The sequence below is a fragment of the Athene cunicularia genome, assembly GCF_003259725.1.
Source record: "Athene cunicularia isolate RWA chromosome Z unlocalized genomic scaffold, athCun1 chrZ_part3, whole genome shotgun sequence".
In the NCBI taxonomy this organism is placed as follows: domain Eukaryota; kingdom Metazoa; phylum Chordata; class Aves; order Strigiformes; family Strigidae; genus Athene; species Athene cunicularia.
Genome location: NW_020799144.1, coordinates 916,206 through 935,796, shown reverse-complemented (window position 1 = coordinate 935,796; position 19,591 = coordinate 916,206). Strand labels below are relative to the sequence as shown.

Here is a 19,591-nt window from a genome sequence, read left to right as displayed (position 1 = left end):
ATGGGGACCAGGTAGTTTCCACCTCTCTTGCCATTTCTGTTTTTTCCCTCTGCTGTCCTACTTCCTCCTCTTCCCCCTTCCAAGCCTCAGCAGGAGCTGCTGCTTCTCTTTCTAATTGAGTCGACATCTGCTTCCACCATACTTTTATATTTGAGGGTTAGGTTTCTAGTTAAGTCACTGCTTGTGCCCTCAGATTGAATGACCTTTTCAGGGTCCATATGGTGGCTTCAGAGCAGGAGACATTCTCAGCATCCCCCTGTGTGCTCCTTCATCAGGAGACCCTCTTTCTCTTTTGAGGGCACTGGATGGCAGCTCAGTAGCACGGACCAAGCCCCAACACAGCATTAGAATTCATCGTGTTCCATCAGGGCAGGCAAGGCTCCCCTCATTCAAGTGGTGCATCAATTACCTGGGACTACATGCCGGTTCAGGCATGAAATCCCAAACTATTGGAGGCAATAACAGCCCCAGGCACCTACCCTGCTCCTCCCACATGAGGACTGACAGCCTGTGGGCACATTCCTTTGTTGCATTCCCAAATAGTTGTTTAACCTTATGAACAATAATCAAAATCAGGCTCACAACACACACTAGTATGAAGAGTCTGATTACAGAAGTATATTCAAGGAACTGAGTAACCATTAGAAGACAGTAGGAGACACCTATCTGGAGAAGAAGGGGTAGGTACCATTCATTCCTCTCTCCACAAAGCACGGTCTCTAAGGAGAAAAGGGGGAAGGTGTAATTGCTGTTTTTCTCCATGAGATGGTTCTCTGAGTACCTGTATAGCAGCAGCATAGGGCCCCAAAATACCAGATGATACTCAAGGCCAGTGCTTCTATCATGGCAAAACACAGGGATACAAAACAGAGCAAAAGCTTAAAATGGTCATTAACAATTTTAGGAGGTTTTGTACAGCAAGAAAGGGATCAAGGATGCTAGCACCAAAGCAAATACATCAGCACACATCATGTGGCCTTCCACAAAGGAGGGTATTCCACTACCTGAGGGGATTAGCAGTGGTGGAGGTTGGTCTACTGCGAACTGGAGAACAACCAACCAGGCCTCCAAAGACTACTGGCACCAAGCAGACGCCAAAAAATCCTGGCAAAAGTAGGAAAAACAGTTCCCAGTGTCCCTGGGTGGGCTCGAACCACCAACCTTTCAGCTAACAGGCTGAATACACTACCCAATTGTGCCACAGAGACCTGTGACTTAACCATTTAGAGTGAGGTGTCATGTGGAGCATCACTTTGGTCAGTTCTGGTCATCTGCTTATTTGTGTCCCCTCCCAGGTCCCTGCACACCCCCAATCTATTCACTGGGGGGGCAGAGGGTGGGACAGAAAAGGCCTTGGTGCTATACAAGCACCACTCAGCAACAGCTAAACCTCTCGTGCCTTACCAGTGCTGTTTTGTTCATGAATCTAAAACACAGCACCCTATGGGTTGCTATGAAACAATTAACTCCTTCCCCATCAAATGACACTCTGCACTGAGTTTCTCTGAGATCAGTACCGCTGGAACTTCTGCCATTTATTACGCATGAAATAAAACATTCAAACAATAAATTAATCCAAATATTTTCTTAGTATATAGCACTTTGCTATTCTTATCTTGCACAAACAATACTAGCACATCATGTACTAGTGATAAAAGCACATGCACACACGCAAAAAGATAAGGAGCAAACTGCCTCTTCCTTCGTATTTTTTTGTACCCTGAGTTCATAAGGAAAAAAATAATATTTCAAACAAAATCCATATAATCTCCTCTTTACCAGAGAATTTATGTTAATTCCCAGTATTTCTTACATGATTTAAGGAGTTTATATCATGATTGGCATCCAAGAGGCTTTTTACTACTGGTAGATGATTATTGATGACTGCTAAATGAAGAGGGGAATTCTTCTGCTGTGGAGAGAAAATAATAAACTATTATACTTGTGTACATTATTAGTTCACTCAAACAAGAAAGAGGTTCTTGTTCGTATCTGCCCCTTGCAAAGGCAATATGCTGTAGCAGAGGTTCAAGACCACAAAAAATACACCTTGAGGTGCTGAGTTATGTCAGGGATGGTAGCCTGCTCCTACAACACCTACAGCAGGAGGTAAACAAACACAGCTGAAAAACCTGGAAATGTTGAATGCACAGGGTGTGTATCAGTGTGTCACCACTTAGGAACACAGCAAGGCATTGCTCTTACGCGTTCATAGCTGACATGTGCTGCTATGCTTCGCCAACAATAGAGAGCTTAGGGTAATGTTTCTGTTCCCTCAGAAAATTCAGTTTGTACTTAGTTGAACAGGCTGGAGGCAAATTAATTCTTTGTTGGGTAAACAGATGTCAAAGTCTACTTTCCAGGAAGAAACACTTGTCATATACTGCTGCTGGAAATATTCTTCATATTAAACTGACTTGCTGTCATATTTATAAAAAGCAAATTACAGCCAGAAAGAAATTAAGGTTTTTTTTTTTTATTTGAGTGGTTATTTATTCAAATAAGCGGGGCACAGATCTAACACCAGTCACAACCCAACCATTAGATTGGCGAAATCACTTTGTATGTTGAACCTGTGACTCATCAGTTTCTTGTTAAATACAGCTAAAGAGTAATTCCATACCAGTGCCATTCACGGGTGCCAGACACCAGTTCATTAGTGTCTTTATAAACCACAGCCATTTCTTCAGGGCTACAGAAAAATAAAGTAAGCTCCTATTCAATGCTGCACTGGAAACATTTCCAAAATGTAAGCTACAATTCTATGAGTTGCTTCTGCTACAGAGAGCCAGTGAGAACAAGCAGCACAACAACTGCCTGATCTTTAAAATAAATCATTTCAAACACATCATAAATTGTTCTTCCTTGATAACATTACACAACAGGCCAGTGATTATGGCAGATAAGTCACGAAGCCCAGATTCTATTTTTGTCCTGTATTGTAGAGGTGGAAAATAATTTCCTATTTACAGAAGATTTCTGATGTAACAAAAACTATAATATATAAACTGAGACAAGATTTGAATATTAGGCATATGTCTTTCTTTTTAAAACCCAAAGAATGGTGACATGCAGATTTTGAAGGCATATGCTTTGAGTGCAGAGGGTGAAAGAATTGAAGTGTTTATTTACCTTTTATTTACCTTAATTCAGAATCAGTTGCAAGCATTAATTCTTTGCCCACAGCACACAGGGAGGCCTGCATTATTGCTGCTTAGTTCAAGCAGCATACTTTGCTCATCTGCTCTTAATGCTGGGTCCCTGATTTAGCCTGGCTACCTCTACACTGCAGTGAACCAATTTGCCCAGGCATTCACTGGGTTTGTGCAACAGGACATTGTCTTTGTTTGTCCATACATATTGCTAACCACCATCCATAAACCACATAATAACATGGATAGCAAAAATATAAAGGAACAGTCAATCTCATTCAGCTGTTTGAATTCCCAAGGAAAGCAATAAAAGACAGGACAGGCTGAACAACAGCAGTTGTGATATACACTCACCTCAGGTTTAGGAACCAGGTCAATATGCTTATCAATAAGGAAAGTTACCAAGGATAGATGTCCATTCTGAACTGCAATCTGCAAAGCACTGTTATTGTTCTGAAAAAAATGGTACAGGCAGCAAAACCTTACATTTTTGTTGCTGGAAAAACAGTACAAAAGAGAGCTATCAATATAATATTTTTTTCAAATTTGTGTTATTATCCCCTCCCCTCAAAAATCTCCCTTTGATAAAATGTTATAAAATGAAGTGGATAAGCAGGTAGCATGATATGTTTTGTAAATATTGAAATAACTTCCCATTTTTACTATATCACATCAAATGTGCTATAACACCAGTATTTTATACTCATTTTCAATCTCTTTTAAGAAAGAGATACATCAGCATTGTCAGCTATCCTGCACCATGGACAACAACAATGCCAACATGTCTCCTAGTCTGTTAGTTCAGTTTGCCCTTTAACAAGTACAGTCACATTAACTTCTAAACTTCTCAAAATAAATCAATAGAAAATTTTCACTCAATAATTCTGGTAAAACAAACACGCTCTCAGTCTGCTGGAATTATGAAGTTCTCACAGCAGGCATGCCAAGGCCATTCAACAGATGTGAGCTGGAGTCCAGAAACCAGATGTGGAGAACAGGTTTGTCACCAGTTCAGTCATATACACTGCCAAAAAATGATGATTTTCAGTTACCCTACCTGGTTACATTTCCTAGTCATATGTTTTACCATTGGACATACAGCAAATAAATCAGTTCCACCACAGTACTGTCAAATAAATCTATGCTATATTTCTTCCACATCAGTTTTACTGTTAGCACTCTCTACACTCCAAATTCTTTTTTTTTTTTTTACCATTTCTTTAAACTAAGCAGAGCAAATATACCGTTAGTACACACAGAAAAGAAGAGATAAGGTCCTTCCCAGAGCCCAGGATGTCCCAGTACCTGTGTGCTGGAGGGATACTGTGTACGTACCTGAGTTAAAACATTGATGTCACTCCCTGCTTCCAGTAAGAGTTCAGCACATTTTTTGTGACCTCCTTCAACAGACAAGTAAAATGGGGTTTCTCCGTTCTAGAACAACAGAGGGAGAATGTCTGTTCCAATTTAAGCCATGTAACTACAAGGCTGTGACACAAAACAGGTTAGCTCAATCAGGCTCATCCAGCTAATAGAAAAGTGGAGATGGTCACAATAGAGCAGAACTTGAATGCTCCTAAATTAACAATTAAATGAAATGGTAACTCACCAACACTTAAGTGACAGATGACATTGGACAGATGTACGGTCACATCTGCTGTGGACAGATGTATGGTAAGGTTTACAATACAGATAGCTATTTAATAAATATTAATTGCACTGTTTTCAATGAAGATTGATAGCAACAGGAACAGAAACAAAGACAGTGTGTATCATCTGCTGATCTTCAACACAGCACATACTGTAAGTACCAATTTCTGTCAGTCTAATGCCATGGATTTCTGACAAATTCCCAACCAGTCTTAGTTATAAAGAGAACTTTTAGCAGAAATAATTCTGTTGCATATTTATTTCAAATATTCCCACTCCAAAAAAGTCTCCATGTCTCCACAGCAAGACTCTTAAATAAGTTACATCAGCTACACAATGATCATTATAATCCCTGCTTATCAACTCCTAAAATACACAAAGGATTACTGAAAGACACTCTAGTGTTTCAGCATTCACAGAAGCATCAATAAATTCTGATTTTTCTTTGCTTAAACTCCTGTCACCATTATTCTGGTAAACTTTATATATTTTAGTGCTTTCCTCATACTGGTGAAAGAGAAACCTGTTTATCCACAGACCAGAACATCTCCAGCTGGACAGGAAGGTCACATGATTTGCCATGGCTAGGCAGGGGCACAAGCAGTATGACCTTTGTGTGCAGAAGCAACACTGTTACACAGGGCTTGGAAACATGAGAACTTCACATTCTAAAGGGGCTTGTGTGCCTCAAGGCTCACATTGCTGGAAATAACAGACAAGTTGGATAAGAGAGATCCCCTCGACCCATAAATCTGCTGCAGATTAAGGAAGAGGAGGGCCTTGGGTCAGAGTGGGTGTCCCTTACTCATTTCGCCCACTGAGCCAGCAGAACAGACCACTGACCACGCAGCAGGTTCCTGCAGTGAGCATGCCAGCCCACAATAAAGTTACTTGCCCAGTTCATTCCAGCTGCCCCACAGAAAGGGCAGAAGAAACACGGACCCTTTGCAAAGCAAGAAAGACAAGTTGAGTAGTTAGGGTGCATTTCCCTTCTCCACCCCTACTTTAAGGCTTAAAATTAAGCTCATGAGTGCATCAACTTCGGGATACAACCTTCACAGCTAATATGCAATTTAAGAATATACTGGCTGAGCTCCACCAACACCAATCCAGGAAAGAAAAAGTGGGTAGGCAGTGTCTGCAGTCAATTGAGATCAGATGAACAGGTACAAATCTGACACCTCTTTACTGAGGTGCCTGGGACAGTATGTGCTGGGTATGCATGTTGAACTGGCTCAGTGCACAGTCTGAACAGTATCAGAGATGGTAAAAGGAATGGAATCACGTGGCCAGAAATGATGGAGGACAGGAAGCAAGGTGGAGGTCAGGCCCTCCTCTATTTTCTTCTACTGGTAGTTATGCAAGGGCATTCGAGATGGAGAGGGAGGCCATTGTGTGAAGAGTAGAGGACAAAGGAAGAGACACGAAGGAGTTAATGCAGCTGAATTCATTGAAGGAGGGACAACAAAACAGGATGCAAAGGTACCAGAAATGCAGCGAAACTAATGAAGTCTACTCAGTGCAACATTTATTCCTTCATCTATTTCAGTAATTTGTGTCCTTACCTGATTAAGCTCATTTATTTCCTCCCACTGTTCAAGCAGAATTTCTACAACTTCGCTGTGACCATTTTTGGCTGCTAGATGCAATGCTGTGTTTCCCTCCTTGAAATTAAAATGTCAAATAAGATATTTTAAAATCCAGAGTGAAGTCAAAACCAACATAAAGCCTTTGGTCTTTCACATACATCTCTTTCTTACATACAAGGAGAAGGATTCAGATCCACACAGTATGTTCCAAGATTCAGACTAATCCAAAAGGAGTCTCTTCACATGTATGCAGACATGACCTTGCCAGTCTAGTTGGTTGCCTCATATTCTGAAAACTGCAGTGCATGACCAGTGAAAAGACCTAAAATTCTAACTTCTAAAGAATGAATCAGAAGAAAACTGGGTACTGGTTCCAACACGGATAAAGGATATCCCAAGCCCCCAGGATCATGGATTTAAAGATTAATAGCCAAAACCTAAGTAAGTATGTAGAAACTTGCCTTGGCTTTGATGCCAATGTTGCAATCTTTGACCTTCACCATCAGCACAATTTCTCATTAGCTAATTATGTAAAAAACCCCAAATCAACACACCAGCAAACAAATAAAAACAAAGAACAAGTTCAGAAAGAGCAGCAGGTTTTGAGCTAAAAGACTACACTGGCACAAGAAAAAGTATAAAACTGGCTAAAAACAAACTAAAGCTGTAAATTAGGAGAATAATCCTAACCCTCAGAGAAATGAGAGTCCAGAACAACTTTTCATTCACAGAACCGAGAATCCTTTTTAGAAATAATGGATACAGTGTGATTGCTTTTAGTGACCCAGAAGATGAGTTTCTATTCCGGCTTCTTACCTACTTACTCTGTAGGATCACAGCATTTGCCTTCCATAGTTGCTGTTTACACCTTCAGCCTGCTAAAATGTCTCGGACAACACTATCTTTTAACCTCTGCTGATAAAGTGCTTAGCACAGCAGAGCTCTGGGTTGCGCTGCAGCTTATAAACTATTACCACAATACCAACAAACAGCATCACTTCCTCAGTGCTTACTTACACGGTTCTATAAATGCAGTATCTGACCATTTCACAATTCTTACTGTATTTACTGTTGCAGTGCTTCAGATGCAGAGAAATACCAACTTGCTCATTCCACAAATAGTCAAGTAAGGACTAAGTAAATTTAAGGGCAGACTTTGAAAGCTATTTAGATACCTTTAAAATTCAGTGTCAAAAGCAAACTCCATCAGATTGAAGTGTTAAAGCCCTTCTGAAAAATCCCCACAGGTATTTGTTTGCATCCTGAAGTATTTAAAAATCTTTGAAAAATTAGTAATGTGGGACTTAACAGTAGCACACAAACACAGCGAAGCAGAGTGAAAAACTGGGAAATACAATCTCCCAGTAAAGAGGCTGACACCTTAATCATCAGACTTTCCTACTTCTCCCAACAGACAGCATATGCTAGTCTGGCTTTACATGAATTATTAATGTCTATGGAAAAGTCTCCTGGCAATAAGTCCAGAAGTCCCACTGTCTTCCCTTAATTACTGAAAAATCATCATTCTTGTATATTTGTTGGTCAAATACATACCACGATCACCACTGAGACATCTGTACAGCTTATTCTCATTACCTGGTTGTACAGTAACTACACTGTACCAAAGAAATCTTTCAGAAGCACACTTTTAGTTATACTTCTGTGGAAAATAAACCTTTACCTTATCTCTTTCAGATGTAAACAGCTTCAGAGTAATCAAATTGTTTATCATGTCAACATGGCCTTTTTCAGATGCCAGAAGAAAAGGCTTTTTACCTTTCTAGAAAACAATTATGGAAAAAAACACAGTTACTGAAAGTAAAAATACTTCGCTTCCAGTTACTAAATATATGGCATGCATTTGTGTATGTGTATTGTGCATAAAAATTTACGTATCATATGACTAAGTAGATTAACAAAAAAGTAGAAACACATAAGAAGAATAAGAGTTTTAAAAACATGCAATATTTAGTTTGTGTAAAAAAACAGTTTATACATCTTGCATATCCTGAAGAAAACATTTGAAAACTGTTCAGAAACAGTAACAAGGTAGAAAATGTTCTTAAAATATTTAATTCTTAATTCTTCTCGGTTTGAAAATACTTATCAAGATTACTGTGTCATTAGAAGTCAGGACGCTCAAAAACAGGCAGTAAAGAAGTTGCAAGATTTATTTCCATGGCATAACAGGTTTGATCTGAATTCTGCAATCACAGACAAGAACAGCCAGGAGGCCTGAATTTAATTATGTGGTGGTTAAACTAAGAATAACTGTTCCAGCTGTTCACAACTCAACCTCAGACATAAAACCATACCACTGGTCAGACAGTGAGGCCATCTAACCAATTAGTTAGATGGCCCTACTGCCTGATAGTGGACTATATTGAGTATCTAAGAAAAAAAATGCAAGCAACTAACAGATAATTATAAAATAACCTCAACATAAAGAAGATTCTTCTTCACCTTTTCTTTCCCAAGGCCTAAACCACAAAAGTCTGTTTTGTTAATTAACTGTGTTTTGTCAGCCTTGTCATGTGTAGAAAAAAATCAGAATTTTGCACCACTGGGTCAATACAGTTCAAGACTCAAAAAAAAAAGGATAGGGGAACTTTGTTCTTGTGATGACAGATCCTACAAGAATAAATTTTCCTCATGTAAAGATAAAATATCCTACTTAGCTAAGCAAAGCAAGATCCCAATGTTGCGAGAAGGCAAAATAAAAGCACAGTAAACCTGATGAAGACAAGGCCCTGGCACTGTTGAAGAGTTGGTGCCCCTCTGTAGGATGGCTGCACATAGTTTTATGTTCTATGTTGGTGAAATAAGCCCAAATTGGACATAACTGGGAGGTTTTGGTAAGGTCAGGGAGGTGCAGGGGTGAGCTGTGAGAGGAGGTCAGAGACTGCCTTACACTGGTTACAGCCACTTCCAGCTAGTTCCACAATGGACAAAACTGACCCACCACATATCAGCACCCAACCCATCAGAGAAGCACATGATACCTTTGTGAAAACATATTTAAGAAAGGGCCATCACCACTACAGGGAGGATGCACAGCGGGAGATATATAAGGAGACATGAGAGAATGCAGGAGAGGAGACACAGGAGAAGGTACACCCACAGGGTGACTGCAGCCCATGGAAGAGCCCTTGCTGGAACAAATAAAAAGTGTGAGAAACAAAGAGCAAAAAAGAAAGGAAACCACTGTGGACTGACCCCAACCTCCTCTGCCTCCCACTGTCGCCTCATCAATAGGACTGAGCAGCATGTGCTGCAAAAGCAAGGGAAGCAGAGGAGAAGAGATGTGTAGATTCAGTTGAGACAGGCAAAGAGGCAGGAAAGGTGTTTTCCCTAAGTGCTTGTCTGGTTGCTTGTCTTATTTGTTTCTCGATACCCAAATCAATAATTAAAAGTCTATGTAACTGGCAATAAACTAACTGAAATTCCCCAAGTCAAGATCACTTTGTCCACAACAGATGCCTCATGACATTAAAGAAATAAACAGAAAGAAACATACTGTACCCCATCAGGCTTGTTCAAGTCATTCAGATGAAGATCTTGGAGAAAATAATCAACTATTTTAACACTGTTGTTCTGAGCAGCAAAGTGCAGTACGTTCATTCCTTCCTGAAAAACCATAAGCAGCTCTGTAAGAACAAGTTTGACTTTTTTTCAACATAAATATGTTTGAGAGTTGGTAAAAATCTGTCATCAACAAACCTCATTCTTAGCCTTTTGATCTGCACCTGCTTTAACTAATTTTCTCATTATATCCAGATTTCCAGTCCAAGCCGCAAGATGAATCACTGTCAGGCCATGCTTCAAATAAAATTATAAAGGCAGAAATTAACCACAAATATACCTCATGGCAAATTTCTTTAAATCTTTTTGATTAGTTCTGTGTATCAGCGTGTTCTCTGCTCTGCAGGCTCTTAGAAAATCAGTATTAACACTGCAGTCTGAGTGGGATTCATCTCACTTAAATTAAGCTAAATATCATGCATCAAGACCCAGCTACATGTTCAGGCTCCCCTCCTCATAGGTCTGGCATCTCCAGAGAATAACTGATCCCATTTTAAGATGGGTGGATTAAATACTATGTGGAAATTATTCCCTCTCTCCAGAAACCTTTAGACAGTACTGGGTGCAGTGGATGACATTTCAGGTGATGATATGTAATGACTGTATTTCCATGAGTCACATAATTTTCCAGTTAGCCCTCCTTTTAAGGTTCACTTTTCTTCTCTCCAATTCTCTAAACCCAACACATCCTGTTGTTAATTTCTTAGAGCCAAAAGGAGTAGAGATAAGGAACTTGCAGCCACTGTCTCCCATCTTGGCCACAGATCTCTCTAGCTTTTCCACACTTCTTCCTCAGTTTGTGTGTACTGTGGCCAGGTGCAGCATCATAAATCATGGCTCATTGTGCTAAATGCTGTGTAAACACAAGACATTTGTACTCCACCAGAAAAACACCTGATCTAAGAGATGGAGTCAGAAGAACCTAAAGGAAGCAAGAGATCAAAGACAATTCCTTAACAGTTGTAATCCTTCCCCAGTTTCTCCTCTGTAAATGAGGAATAAATAGCTTGACTCCCATCAATAATATAGAATGGGAAGAGTTTCCATACATATTAGTAAAACACTTCTGACAGCATGATGCATGCTGTAACAGGGAATTCATGATACTGCTCACAAACTATTCAGTGAATAACAAAACAGTTCAGGCTGGAAGAGGCTTCTGGAGGTTCAAATTTCTACAGCCTCCTGATCAAAACCTGTCCCATTGGATCAGGTCACTCAGGCCCTTCTCCTGTCAAGTTTTGACTGAAGTCTCCCCCTTACTTACTGTTCTCCTCCCAAGTCTGAATAGACTCAGCTCTCTCAGCACCTCTTCATACACCATGTGTCTCAATGTAATCATCCAAGAGATTTTGAACCGGACTCACTCCAGCTTACCAGTGTCTTCCCTGTATTGGGGAGCCCCACACTGGGCACAGTAAACAGACACTCCAGTGGAAAACAATGGAGGGCATCATGGAACATGTGTCTGGTGTGCAGGATACAAGAATAAAGCTGGACTTGGGCAAAATTTGTGGCTCAAAAGTCTGCCGAGGAGAAAGAAATGACCAAGGAGAAAAAGTATCTAGACCTGATAGCCTTACACAATGAGAAGGCGAGCCTGGTGGACGAGGGGAGAGAAGTCAATGTTTATCTCAACTTCTGTAACAGTTTTGACACTGGCCCCCATTACATCTTTGTAGACAAACAGTACAGGTGTAGGCAAATGGATATACCAAGGTGTACTGAAAACAGCTGAACTGCCAGGCCCAAGGTGTTCTGATCAGCAGCACAAAATCCAGCTGGAGACCAGTCACTAGCAATGACGCTAGGCACTGATCATGGGTCCAGTACTATTTAACATCTTCATTAAAGACATGAATGATGGGGAAGAGTGCACCTGCAGAAAATTTATAGATGATATTAAATGGGGAGGAGTGGCGGCTGACGGAACAGATTGGTGTGCTGCCAACCAGAGGAATTTCAATAGGCTGGAAATACGGGCTGACAAGAACCTCATGAAACTCAACAAGGGGAAATGCAAAGTGCCGTACCTGGGGAGGAGTAACCTCAGGCACCAGTACTGACTGGGGGCAAACTCCCAGGGAAGTAGCTTGGCAGAGAAGGACCTGGGGCTCCTGGTGGGCACTAAGTTGAACATGAGCCAGCAATGTGCCCTTGTAGCACACAATACAAATGGTATCCTGGGCCGCATTAGGAAGAGCACTGCCACCTGGTCAAGGGAGGTGATCCCCTCTACTCACTGGTGTGACACACCTGGAGTACTGTTTCCAGTTCTGGGCTTCCCAGTATAGAGAAACATGGACATACAGCACAGAGTTCAGCAAAGGGCCACAAAGATGACTAAGGGACATCTGACATATGAGGAGAGGTTGAAAGACCTGGGACTGTTTAGCCAAAGAAGTCTGAGGTGGAACTTGTAGTTGTGTATAGGAAGATTCACTTAAACATAAGAAAAAACTTTTACCCTGAGGATTATCAAACATTGGAATCACCCAGAGAGGTTATGGAGTCTCCATCCTTGGAGGTAATCAAAACTCAACTCAATTGTGTGGTTTTAATATTGTTGTTATGGAGTCTCCATCCTTGGAGGTAATCAAAACTCAACCGGACACAGCTCTGAGCAATCTGCTTTTTGTGGCCATGCTCTGAGCAGGAGGCTGGACTAGGCCATCTCCAGAGGTTCCCACCTCAGCCATTCTGTGTGGTTCTGTGCATGATTTGTTTGACAGGGAGGAGTCTGGGATGAGAAAAGAAGGCACAAGGGTAGCAAAAAGGTTGGTTCATGAAAATAATAAAAAAAGACAAAGTATACAATCAGATGGAGAACAAAAAAGGGAAGAATCTTGTGATGTCCATAATCTTGTGGTTTTGTACTTCTGCTGATGGTAGTGAAGGTGACCCGCAGATCCAAGCTCCCCCCAGTATAGGAAGGGACTGCCTTGGACTCTCCTGTTGGACTCTCCATCAGCTCCATGTCTGAAAGAGTTGGGAGTGTAGGGGTGGATAAGAAGGGAAAAACTTGTACCTTGATATTAAGTGCAGAAGAACAAGTGACAGAACTGCAGCTTAGTAGTACCAGATTTCCTTGCATTAATGTAATTATGTTTCAGTGCTAATACTTATAATAAGCAATAGAATTGTAACTCAAATCACTCCAACTTGAAGTGATATAACTGTGAATTAACACTACTAATAACAGTGGTGTATTAGCCAATTAATGTATTACTGATTTCTTAGAGATGTGCTGCTTAATCAATAAACTTCTTAACTATGAGTTAGATCAAGTCTCCAAACTAAAGGTGGGAGTACCACATATCTGCTAAGAACACTACTGTGCGTTTTTAATCAGCTTACTTTTTGTACTGAGAAATGTTAAGAATGCTTAAGACCTTACACCTGTTCATACAAAAAGTATGCCAGAAACTGAAATGGAGTAAGAAATAAAGTCACAATATCTTCAGAAACTGAATGGAGTAAGAAATAAATCATAGTATCTTCATTCTGTTTCTTATTAATTGCAAGATCAAGCTGATTGACAGAATACATGAATCACTGTCAAATACAATATGTAATGTCATAATATTTAAGCTCTGCAAGATAATTATGATGCAGAGATTCCAATGGTCTTTCAACAAAAATGATTAACATCTAAGAATTAAAGACAGCTGATAATTAAAAGCTAATCTTTAATTAGAATGAGTGTTTAATAGAGTTAGAGTGTTTAATAGAATCTCAACATGGCTTCAACCACCTTTGCACTTCATAAAGTAAGTAGTCAACATAGCCAAAGCTCTGGACAATGTGTTTTTCCTCTAACAATGTTTTTCCATATAGATTATGTGCAGTGTTAAGACAACCTGAAGCATTTACAGCAAGCACCTAACTTTGTAAAGTGGCGAGCATAAGGTCAAATACCTACTTTTACTTTTCCCCTAAGGTGTTCCTATACTGCGTGAATCAAAACACATAAACAGCTTACCTGATCCGCCATATCAAGTCTAGCTTTGTGATGGAGAAGAAAATCCACCACTGATATATGACTTCTCGCAACAGCAAAATGGAATGCAGTGCGCTTCAGCTGAAATAAGCAAAGCTTTGGTTGTCAGGTCCATAATATGGCTTTTCCTTATTAACAAACACACGTTTGCACAGTTCTTCTTCAACAGCTTTATCTGCATTTTTGTTGCCTTGGATAGAATTAAGGTACTAATCTTAAAGGTTTCTTGTAGAACCAGAATGACTTAGTTACTCTATGTAGCATCATCCCTTTGCTGAGATGTCAAGTAGAATTAAGGAATCATATACTACCTTGAGGAGATGCATGCAATACAAGAAGCATCCATGTTTACTATTTTATTATATGGTTTGATTTGAAAAGCTGAGATCTAAATTTACGCAATTAGATTTTGGTATCCTCCTTGCTTTTGACTGTATCTCTGCAATGCATGATGAGATTCCTCCCTCACCCAATGTTACTCACCTTTCTAGACTGAGTCATTATCTGTGTAAATGAAAGCTTCCACCTTGCAAACAGTGAGTAATTCTATGCAGGTGAATAGGCTCAATGCTTATCAGGAATATTTGATTAATTTACCCTTCAAATAATTAATTGTGTGAGTTTAAAAGGGATTGGTTAAATTGAATTAAACTTTAGTGGAGAGTTTTGCTTCCAGTTGAAGTGAACATAACTGGGTTTAACATAATTCACTGAGAGTTTCCACACAAGGATATATGTGATTTTACCAATTAACTTTAAAAGTCAGTTTAAATTTGTTTGCTTATGCTTCTATGTAGATCAGCTGACTTATCCATGTGTAAGTTTAAATTTACAGCTATATGTGTTAAAAACATAAAAAGGTGGGATTTATGGCATGCATTTATGCCAGAAAAAGCCTCTTGCACAGACACAAATAGTTCTGTCAACAAAATTCACCTTTTGGCAGCCTTGCTTATTTGTCTTGGGAGTACAGGGGTAGGAATGATCAACATGAACAAAAGAATGGTTTTGCCAGTACAAGCTGCAAGCACTAGGGGAATCAATCAATCAATGCACAATACCCACATTGTTATGCTAGTAAAACTCTTATACTATAGGTCTGATTTAAGGATGACAGAGTAAAGATTCAAACTACTGGACTGGAAAGTTACTTAAGTTTAATTTCCTGAATTTTGGAAAGCAATAAAGAAGCAATAACTATTTTTAAGTGACTTTTTAGAGTACTGTGTAACTGATGGGAATACTCTCATTGTTCAAGAGTTTAATCAAAATAAATTTTTGTCTCCCTCTCTTTTTCACAAACAAAACAAGGAATGCACCTGTACTATCTCCTCAATTCCTCAGCTGGGAAAAATGCATGTGGACACGGGAAGTAAGTTTTTTCAGAACCCATGATTAAGTAACATCGGATGTTCGTGGGTAGATGATTGATACACAGCCATTGAGGGAAAACTGTTCTCCACAACTCCCAGTTTAATACCACAACCGCTCCATTGCTGTTGCACTACTTCTCACATGGAATACAGCACCTTGTTACTGTGAAGTATAGATCCTCAGATTTTAGGCCTAGAGCTGATGTCAGCATAAGAAATGCATTTTCATTTACCTAGGGTAAATCTGAACTCTGATCTCAACTCTGTAACCAGAGGATATGGTAGAATACTCCCAGTGGTTCCACATAAACCAAATGGTAATATTTCACACTTGAAATTTGTAATGTTAGCAGCATAAATTCATTCTCAGAGTGACTATGAGGCTAAGTCCTCCCACTCTGAAAGATGAGGAACTTGAGAAATTAGTCACCTAAGAACACAGAGTAAATATTTGAGCAGGGACCACAATTCTGAAGGCCTTAGTTCCCAATGTGATGCACAGACTAGTGGCTAAATGCAAAGACCCGTGAGTTATGCTGCACAAATCCTACTGTCCATACTAGATTTGTGAAATGTTTCTTAACCAGGTCCTAGCAGGCACTCCTGCTTGCCTCACCACCTTGCAGTTGATGGGTCTAGCATGCTGGGATTCTCCCATGCAACCCCAAGAAGTCACATTTCAGATCAGTCAACTGTCAGACCCTTCATACTCACAGCATCTACAGCATTTATGTTAACGTTTTTTTTAAACAGCTTTTCCATGGTTTCCAAATTGTTCATTTTAGCAGCATATTGAAATTCTCTCTCGTCTGGCAATACTGTGAAAAAATATGATGAAAAAATGGTATTACTAAAAAAATAGCCATAAGCAACTTCAGGGATGATGATACTGTTCTTGCTTTCTTTTAATTGTCCTGATTTCAAATTTTCAAATAATGCGAATCATTTGCTTCTCATCATAGAAGTGTTCCAGGATTACATTTTTCTCCTCTAGAGACATCTGGATGATGTTTCTATTTTCAGCTTTTAAGGGCAAATAGAGCTAGGTTTTTCACAGCATGGATGACCATTATTTGCACAGCTCACAGCAAGAAGAGTTCATTTATGAAGCTCTTGCCATCAAAATGGGTCCCAAAGTATTTTATAGGCATAGCAGTGAACAGTACAAACTGCAGCATTTTTTTCCTGTTCTGGGAAAAACTGCTCTGTTTTAAAAGAGAACACCCCACCCAAATATATAAAAATTTATAGCAGTAACCAAATGGTATGAACAAGCTGAAAACAAACAAACCAACCAACCAGGACTTTGGGGGGGGGGGGGGGGGGGGGAAGGCACATATTTGAACTCAAAATTTGGCTGCAAAGTGGAATTTACTATTAAATTCAGACCTTCCTTTAACGTCTCAACCGAAAAAATAACATCTGTTTGGTCAACTAAAGTAGCTGCAGCATGTATTTAGACACCTAATATTCAGTAACTTTGGAAAATAAAATTCCAGTGTCTGATAACTGGTTTAGCTAACTTAAGAGTATTTCTCACGTTTCTACTTTAACATTTAATTCACCACTTAGAAATTAATGCAGCAGTTAAATCGGTCGCAAAAACGTTAGTAGGTATTTTTAATTTCCTAGCATATCACACTTAAAAAGTTAATCACTTCGATATCTTCTGTCTAGAATATTTTGTCCTGAAAGCCACTTTTCCAGTGATATTACCAAAGAGGACAGAACTCTCTTGAACTAGAAACTGCAGAAATGATCTGTTTCTTAGAGGCCTGTCATGCAAGTTCATCCTATAAATTCGTTAAGGCCTAATTAAGAATACAGCTCAAGGCAGTAAGACTGAAGGGCTGTTTCCAGCTTTCCTATAACATTATCCAAGCACCTCAAACAACTGAAACATCCTCCCAAAATTCTCTGGAAATCACAGAATATTACTTGCTTGTTTTACAACACGGGGGTACAGCCAAAACCAAACCAAAACAAAAAGCCGTTGCAAATAAAAATTCACCCCAGGCATCTGTGACAAGGAGTGTGGCTGACAGCAAAATCAGCATAATGAACAGGGATCTCTGCAGAATAAACCATTTTTTTTCGAGGTCTACAACCTAAAGAAGCATCCAGCAGAGTTTCTGGATGCTATCTTGAGTTCAAACACGGATAAACAAATGGTCAAAGGATATCTGGCTCAAGGCAAATTTTTGGCAGACATGGAAACAAAACACAGGGCACCAATTAGCTGCAATTAGTTACAGTTAGGCCCCATTCATTCCTACTGATGGCTGATGAACACTCGCACATGTATCTTACATGAGGATGCAAAGATAAATGCTGTTGCACCTCAAGACATACAGGAACAACCCCACAGTTTACTTGCATTGCCTTCAAGAAACAAGAGAAAAATATGTTTCTCTGCTGTATCTGCATTGGTAATGACAGTTGACAAAGAATTAATAATGGATCTTTTCTCTCCTGTCCATAAGTCATGAATTGGCTGTATGATGTTAAAAAGACCTTTTGCTCTGGGTGTGATCTTAGTATTCTCTCTCTCTCAACATCTCTTAAGGACAGTCGCAACACACCACAGCACTGACTTGCTGCACAACCTTTTGCTGCTTTTGCAAAAATGTTTTTTTCATGCACGAAATGACAAAGGTATAGAGCTGTCAGACTACAGATTTATGACAGCCCTCTATCCAAGCTGGGGTCTCCAGGATTTGGCTACTCACTCTAATTTCAAGTAACAGCAGCAATCAATTATCTATTTGTGGCTGTCAAAATTTTGGGGGGCATTACTTTCTTTGGCTTCATACAAAATGTCTGGTTTATTGTCCTACAGGTTATATAATAATTACATAATTATAAACACAAAATAGTTATATTCAGTTTTTCTTTTGAGCTAACTGAAGTAGTAATTTTAGCAGTTGACTTCCTTTGTAGAGAGCCCTGTCTGCGGTGTACTGAACATCCCACCATTTGTCCTCTCTTAGAAGTGCAAGGATGTAAAAAGACACAGAAAATTAAATCACTTAGTTTACTATCTGAAAACAAAAAGTCTTCCTAAAAGTCTTCCTCAACAGAAACTCAAGCTTCGAGGTACCTTCAATTTTTCTTTCCTTATGTCTTATTTTAGTGGCCCCAATCTGTCTTTCAGTAATACCACAAATAAGGATGACTTCCAGTGAAGTAGAAAAGTGCACCAGTGCTTTCAGTACTCACAGACAATGGAAATCTTTGCACCCACCCCACCTCCACTTTTAATCTCCTGCTATCCATAATATAATTATCTCAGTTGTCATTGTCTCAAAGAGCACATGGAGAAAACCCAGGAATCTGAACTGGCTGAAGAGCTTCAAGAAGGTAAATGCAAACCCGATAATATTCATATTCAAGTGACAACAAAATTTATTTTTACTCTATTGTTTCTAAAAACTGAATCATCTATTTAATGGTTTGGTAACGTTTTCATTGTTTTCTCTACTTCTTGTTTGTTCCTGGAAATAAAATTACTAGGGCAAAGAAGGTATTTTGTTAAGTCCTGAATTTTTTTTTATAAAATAAGCGTTTTCCAATTCAAAGAAGTCATGGGGAAAACTACCTATTGAGTCCAGGAGTGATACATTATTTGTTTCTTCTATCTGTCCTTTTTGCCAGCCTGAAAGCGGGAACCACGGCCCAGGAGAACGGCTCCCGGCTGTCACACCGCGATCACAGGACAGGGCCGTAGCAGGGTGCGGCAATTGCCGCTCCGTTTCCACAAATGACCCGTTTTCAGCAATCGCAGCTCACGCCAGCGCAGGCTGTTCTGTCACAAACCCGTCTGCCAGACGCAAGCCGGAGATCCCGTTTCCGGGGGTCGTGCCCCTGCGTGCAAGGAGACCCGCAGGTCCCCCAGCTTCTGTGTGCCCCCCAAAACGGAGGCCCGGATCGGTTGTGAAACTGTTGGCAGATGCTCAGCCCCAGGGATGTCACCAACGCCAGCGGACCCCCTCGGACAGCTGCAGGGGTGACGTTAAAGGGAGGCGCGGGGCAGTTTGCAGGACCTGTCCCCGGGCAAACAGACCTGCTAAACCTCAGCTCTCCCGATCCCGCATCCGCACATCCTCGCTGGCACGTTTTAGTAGCTATAAAGCAGCTTACGTTTAACATTCCCCCCCCCCGTTTCCGCTCATTTTTTTTCGGGGCCCGAGGCAAGAGGGGGGTCCGGCTGTGCCCCGCCGCCCCGTCAGCCCTTGGGGCGCCGCC

General features: G+C 40.2%; 1 protein-coding gene across 1 annotated transcript in view; it reads right to left on the bottom strand.

The window, feature by feature from the left end:
- Positions 1–19,591, bottom strand: part of ANKDD1B (ankyrin repeat and death domain containing 1B) — a 31,149-nt gene that overhangs the window by 10,785 nt on the left and 773 nt on the right. Inside the window, exons 2-11 of the mRNA XM_026866481.1 lie at positions 18,945–19,130; positions 16,061–16,164; positions 13,956–14,054; positions 10,112–10,210; positions 9,914–10,018; positions 8,073–8,171; positions 6,368–6,466; positions 4,488–4,586; positions 3,507–3,605; positions 1,814–1,912 (exon numbers count right to left, since the gene is read on the bottom strand). Of these exons, the coding sequence (XP_026722282.1) occupies positions 1,814–1,912; positions 3,507–3,605; positions 4,488–4,586; positions 6,368–6,466; positions 8,073–8,171; positions 9,914–10,018; positions 10,112–10,210; positions 13,956–14,054; positions 16,061–16,164; positions 18,945–19,130 (1,088 nt within the window). The remainder of the gene's footprint in view (positions 1–1,813; positions 1,913–3,506; positions 3,606–4,487; positions 4,587–6,367; positions 6,467–8,072; positions 8,172–9,913; positions 10,019–10,111; positions 10,211–13,955; positions 14,055–16,060; positions 16,165–18,944; positions 19,131–19,591) is intronic.